Source organism: Leishmania panamensis, assembly GCF_000755165.1.
Source record: "Leishmania panamensis strain MHOM/PA/94/PSC-1 chromosome 25 sequence".
Taxonomy (NCBI): Eukaryota; Euglenozoa; class Kinetoplastea; order Trypanosomatida; family Trypanosomatidae; genus Leishmania; species Leishmania panamensis.
In genome coordinates, this window is record NC_025871.1 from 394,542 (window position 1) to 400,541 (window position 6,000).

At 59.1% G+C, this 6,000-nt stretch overlaps 3 protein-coding genes across 3 annotated transcripts in view; all 3 read left to right on the top strand.

The window, feature by feature from the left end:
- Positions 1–35: 35 nt before the first annotated feature.
- Positions 36–2,777, top strand: LPMP_251070 (hypothetical protein; the record flags this gene model as incomplete). Its single annotated transcript, XM_010701374.1, has 1 exon — positions 36–2,777. The coding sequence occupies one exon, from the start codon at positions 36–38 to the stop codon at positions 2,775–2,777; it is 2,742 nt and encodes a 913-aa protein (XP_010699676.1).
- Positions 2,778–3,650: 873 nt separating this feature from the next.
- On the top strand, positions 3,651–4,217 carry LPMP_251080 (frataxin-like protein; the record flags this gene model as incomplete). Its single annotated transcript, XM_010701375.1, has 1 exon — positions 3,651–4,217. One exon carries the CDS (start codon positions 3,651–3,653, stop codon positions 4,215–4,217), a length of 567 nt encoding a protein of 188 aa, XP_010699677.1.
- Positions 4,218–5,816: 1,599 nt separating this feature from the next.
- The window catches only part of LPMP_251090 (hypothetical protein), a gene marked incomplete at both ends in the record, with an annotated part of 2,234 nt that continues 2,050 nt past the window's right edge, over positions 5,817–6,000 (top strand). Inside the window, one exon of the mRNA XM_010701376.1 lies at positions 5,817–6,000. Within this exon, the coding sequence (XP_010699678.1) occupies positions 5,817–6,000 (184 nt within the window).

Below are 6,000 nucleotides of genomic sequence, written 5' to 3' on the forward strand. Positions count from 1 at the left end.
AGAACAAGCAAGAAAATCTAGACCTGTAGGAGATCATGCCTCATGCGTTGACGGCAAGTCGCACCGACAGAAACCCATCGCCCACCAGCTCCTCCTCCACGGAGCAGTACCACCCGATAAGGCGGCCACCAGCTGCCGCCGTCGCTGCCGCACCTGGCATCGCAGTCGCAGCGGCGCATAACGAGCTGTACCACAGCGGAACACATTCTTATGCCTTAGAGCCAGACGAGCACGAGGACATCAACAACCTCACCATGCCCGTGGCAACCCACGTGAAACATCAAGCGGCGTCCTCCTCCCCGCGGGGGCATCAGAAACAGCAGCACACGGTACTCTCCCCATCCCGTCTGTGGAGCCCAGCCCGCAGCACCGGTGCCAGGGCTGGACAGACCACACCTTCCGCGGTGCCACGTCCTTCATACCACGCAGCGTCACCCCCGCGATCACCGCCCGTCCCCTCTTCCCATTCCCACGCATCGCGCACAGGTATCGTTAACGGCAGCGGCTACCACCACTCGACTCGGAAAACGGCACTACTGCACACACCAGAGCTGGTGTCATTATCGCCAACTACGTCTCGGCAACCCCCGCAGCGGCGCTCCCCTTGCATGAACCGTCAAAGCACCTCTGTCCTCACCGAGGCAGCGCCGGCCACCAAGAAAACGACGCTACTGCTGCCAGCACCGCTGAACACCACCTCCGCCACTCCATCTACGTCCGGGCATGTTGCAACCGGCGCCGCCGCGGCCCCTGTTGCTGCTGTACCCTCAGACTCCCAGCCCTCCAGCACCGCCCAGTGGCAGCTGAGCTCTCCAGGGGGGTACAGGCATCGCAGTGATGGTCACGTGCCTCAGCGTGGTGCCGTCTTCGCGTACGCCTCCGAAGCGGTCAATACCCTTGAGCTGCAGTACGGCGACGCCCTTCAGCGCCTCAATAGAATGCACCGCCTCTACGACCGGCTGGATGCGCACAACCTCACCCTCGCGTCCGAGTTGAAGCGGTTGCGGCAGGTGAACGACGTCCTGCAGAACGGTGTTGCGTTTCCGCTGTATAACAGCGTGCGGCTAGTGAAACATGAGATGAAGCTGCTGAAGCAATACGTTGAGCTGCTGTGCTCCAGCTTTAACAATCAACTTGTAGTGCTGCAGCAGGTCGTCGGTGAGGAGCTGCCGCGCGTGCTTGGCCGGTACGACCCCTACACGTCGCTGCTGGCGCACGGTGCGGAGGGGCAGCTCCAACCGATAGAAACGCGAGTGTCGATCGGCGCGGCGAGCGGTGAGGCAAGCCCGTTAGGGCGCGTCATCAAAGAGCCTTGCCTGGTGCTTGGTCGTCATGTCAGCGGGGCTGGTGGCGCCGTTGCTGCGGGCACGCAGCTCTACAGCCCAGAATACTGGTGGAACGCTATGTCGCCGCATTCAATGCGGCCGCCGACCGCCACTGACACTCGGGAAGCACCGGCAGAGGTGGAGGCTTACAGATGCGCTGATGTCGTCGATGGCCGCGGTGATGGTATCACAGAGGGTGAGCGAGCCCTTTCACAGCAAGGCCAGCTGTCTCTTAGCAATGAAGAGAGCAGAGAGTGCAATGTCCCGAGTCAATCGCCACAAGAGGCATTGGTGTCGCGCCGCGCCTACCAGGAAGTTCGGGCAGCCCTTGCAGATGCCCAGCGGCGCGTCGCCGAGCTTGAGCAGGCAACTTCGAGTCACCAAGGAGACTACGAGAATCGCATTGCGCAGCTGAAGGCTGCACATCGAGCCAAGGAGACGACACTGAAGGAGGAACTCGCGCTGCTGCGTCGGCGGGCTGAGGGGACGCAGGAAGGTGACCCACAGCAAACCGCTCTTGCAACGAGGCCGGCGGGCCAAGCAGGTAACCTAGTGACGCCTGTAGATGTCAATGAGCTGGCGCAGCTGCTGCTTGAGCGTCAATATCAGCAACCCACAGCCAAGCAACACCCCAATACGTCGTCGACGGCATCAAACCCCGCCTCGACGTGGAGGCCGGAAGATGCTGACGAGACAACAAGACAGGTAGAAGGCCAGTGCGACAACGAAGGCGTGACCACCACCACTAACGGTTCCGGTCGCGACTATCACTGCCGCACTGCCCGCCCGTGTGCCGCTGCTTCCGCCTCTGCCTCGAACACAGATGACGACAACAATGATGTACGGCACTCCTTTGACCGCAGAGGGGCTGATGGTAGCGTGCACACCCCAGACTGCAACTTGCCGTCCTCCGCAGCGGGTCGCGTCCAGCGTGCCCGTGAGGTGCTTGGCTGCGAGCAGGGGCAGCGAGCTCAGACCTGCAGTATCAGCAGCCACCATCAAAGGGAAAAGGTAGAGGCATCAAAGAAAGCCAGCGCCACAACCATCGCGCAGCACTCGCTCGCGTACGGTCGGTTGATGGGTCACTCGCATCCTCCCTCGAGAAGCTTGGAAGGAAACGCTATTCATACTGAAAGCTCCGCAGCGCGCATGCAACCGTGCAAGGCCAGTGATGCGAACAGTCATAGTGTGTCGCGGCGCAGATCCCGCCACTGTTGGCAAAGCACAGGTGGTGCTGTTCGGGACGCGCGACATGACGTAGCCGCGGACACCGAGCTGCTGCAGCTACTGCTGGCACAGGTAGCGGCCATCGGTGCGCAAGCCGGCTCACAGTGCGCGGCGACTGTGCCTAAGCGCGTGCCGCCTGCGCCAAACCATCTCGACACCACTGTGAATCGGGTGGCACAGGGTATTTGGGCGCAGAAGCGTCTCAAGGAGCGCCACTACCTATAGCCAAGTAGAGCTACAGAGATGGGAAACAGTGGATACTGTACCAAGCTGGGGAGGGATGCACGGCAATGGTGAAGGTCGCGCACAGGGCCCCCCTCCCTCCTGTCTGTGTGGGTATGGCGGGTGTGTGGGTGGTACGGCTGAGGCGCACCTCTCGCTTCTCTTGCCTCTTCCAGTTTTGCGTTTGTGCCACCACCGGAGTGATGTCGCTCTCTCCCTCGGTGTGGGGTGGGTGTGGGGGGGGGGGGGGGGGGAAGAGGAAGGGCTCAGGGAAGGAGGAGTCCCACAGCGAGACAGTACATCGATCTCGCTCGCCCATCCTCACCACCGCCTCCTTTCCTCGTCTCTTTGTCAGCGTCTCTTTCGCCGTCAGGTCATTCTTCTACATCGCCTACAGAAGATGAGGCCGTCACATACTCTCACAAGCGCCGCCGCTCACAGGTGCGCCGACTGAAGACACAGCGAAAATTGTGTTCACCTCTCATCCTCCGACCTCCCTCTCTTCGGCGTACACGACTGCTAACCACGGCTGGTGGGCACAAATGGGCGCACTTTTTCTCTGGATATCTCTGAGACAGCTGAGGAATAAGACCACGCTTTCTCCCACCACCACCACGCACACAAGCCGCACCCTTCTCTGTTTGATAGACATGTCTTATCCTTCCAATTTTTTGCTCCTTCTCATGCTGCACCTCTCCCTTCCCCCCTCCCCCCCCCCACTCCCACCTCTCAGCCTACACGTACACAGAAACACACTTCACCGCTTGACGGAAAGCACCAGCACTCATACCTACTGTTCTCCCATCACCGCTTGTTCTGCGTGCCTACAGTGCTAGCTGGGGAAGCTGCCACGAGGTGGGCAAACACGTAGTTATCATGAAGTGGGTAAGGCTGCATCAGCGTGTCGCACTGCGCGCGATGGTGATGACGACTACTAGCTACTCGGTCGGCTCTTTGTACTCGCTCGTGAACACTACTAGGAGTTTCATGACAGCAAGCGCGATGACTGTTGCGCGTCGCGCAGTCGCCACGACCGGACCCAGCGAAGCGACTACTAACCCACACATTGTCCATTACTCCAAGCTTGGCATGGATGGCTTCACCGACATTAAGTTCAACACAGCCGCTGACGAGCTGCTCGAGCTCATTGAAACGAAGGTGGATGCACTGGACAGCGCGGCGGTAGAGGATGTCAGCTGCAATGGCGGCGTGCTGACCATCGAGACGGCGGAGCGTGGCGTCTTCATACTCAATAAGCAAGCCCCAAATGTGCAGCTGTGGCTCTCCTCCCCCATCTCCGGCCCCCATCATTACGACATGATCACTGTGACGCAGGACGGCCACGAGAGGGTGTCGTGGAAGTCCAACCATGACGGACACGATTTGGTAAAGAAGCTCGAGGAGGAGTTGATGGAGGCGATCGGCGCTGACGTCAAGCTGTGAGACACGGTGGGAGAACGAATGCGATGAAATGGAGACGCCGCAGATAAGCCGTAGAGACTAGGCGAAGGGCATGCAAGTCGGACAAACACACCTCCCTCTCCCTCTCCCCCCCCCTCCTTCCACCACACGCTCTGCAGAGCACATCATCCTTGAAAAAAAAAACCCTCCTACCCACCCGCGCCCTCTTTCGCTGTATCCCTGATACATCCAATTCATCCTCGCAGCTCCGCTTCTCCCCTTTTCGCTGTGTGTGATCTCTTCTATCGCTTATTATTTGGGGGGAAGAGCTCCCTTCCTCCGCCTTCCTTGTTTGACGAGGCCACTGATCCCCACTTCGTAAGCCATGCCCCCCGTCGCCACCACGGCCGTCTCGCACTCCCACGCATCCCTTCCCTCCCTCCTGTTCACCTCGCTTACGCTGGTGGGTTGGCCGCCGTCACTACTGTTGGTATGCACCTCCATCCCCCCCCCGCCTCTGCTAAAGTGGATGTGGCACGCGAGCCGCGAGTTGGCTAGCGGTGCTGCTTCTCTATGTGTGTATATCTGTGTGGTGCTCTCCGCATCGCGTGCTCTGCCAACCAACACGTATGTGCATGAGTGGAAAGGGGCGGCGTGAGTACGCGTCACTCCAGCTTGTTCGGTTTGAGCGGCAACCACCCCGTTGTTGCTGACGATAAGCGCCTTTGAGTAAGTTTGCGACTAGCAAGGGTGGAGGAGGGGCGATACAAGATGGAGGGAACGGCGTGGGTGTACCTCCTCCTCCCCCACTCAAGCAAGCGTTTAACTCCTTCCTCCCCCTCGCCCACGCCGTTGGGCATATTTTTCCCTGTCTTCTGTCACGGCAGGATCAGACGGCGATGGTGTCTTGTGTGTTCTCTCAGGGGGTACAGCTGTAACGCTCCTCTGTCTGTGTGTGTGTGTGTGCTGATCACGACGATTTGGGTGATTGTTTATAAGGGGGTGGGGAAAGCAGGTGCCCATGGTTTGATGTTGGGTGGTCCTCCTCTTCTTCTTGCTCCCTTTTTTCCCTTTGCCCTTTTCCATCACGTTTTGCTTTGGGTCAGCAAACACTCAAAGAGAGCCTCATCATTGCACACGAACAGCAGGCAAGGTGTATGTTGTAATCACCACCCCCTCAACGTGTGCCTCATCTCAGCAACATTGGTGCTGTGTGTATATCTCTCCATGTACTGGCTTCTATACAGTAGCCCGACTCACCTTCATAGCTGCCCCACTTGGCTCCTGTTACTGCCACTAATGTCCTCCTCCCCCCCCCCCTGCGAGGGAGCCCCCTCCGCTCACCCAACCCCTCCTCGATCTCGATCTCGCTCTCGCTCTGAATCACGCATCCACGCATATATGCGTGCGTCCATTCCCGTGGTGTGTGGAAGGTGTACACCAATCCACCTCACGCCCTAACCGACCTCTTCACATAGTAGCAGCAAACCACACAGAAGTACGCCACTGTTCAGGCACAGTATCCACCCCATCATTATACCCCCACCCTCTGCTCCCCCCCTCGCCTTTCCCCTTCCCCTGATACCTCACCCCTTCTCTCATCATCCCCACTCTCACTGACGCCACAACATCGAAAGAGCGATGCTCCAGTCTACCGTATCGTCCATCGCCTTCGAGGATCAGCGCCTCACGCGCCCCACCCACAATGCAGTGGTTAGCAATACTTTCACCTCCATCTCCATGAATGATGAACTGACCGAGGGGCAGTCAGTGCAGATGAGCCTGCGCGAGGAGCTGACCGAGGGGCAGTCAATACAGATGAGCC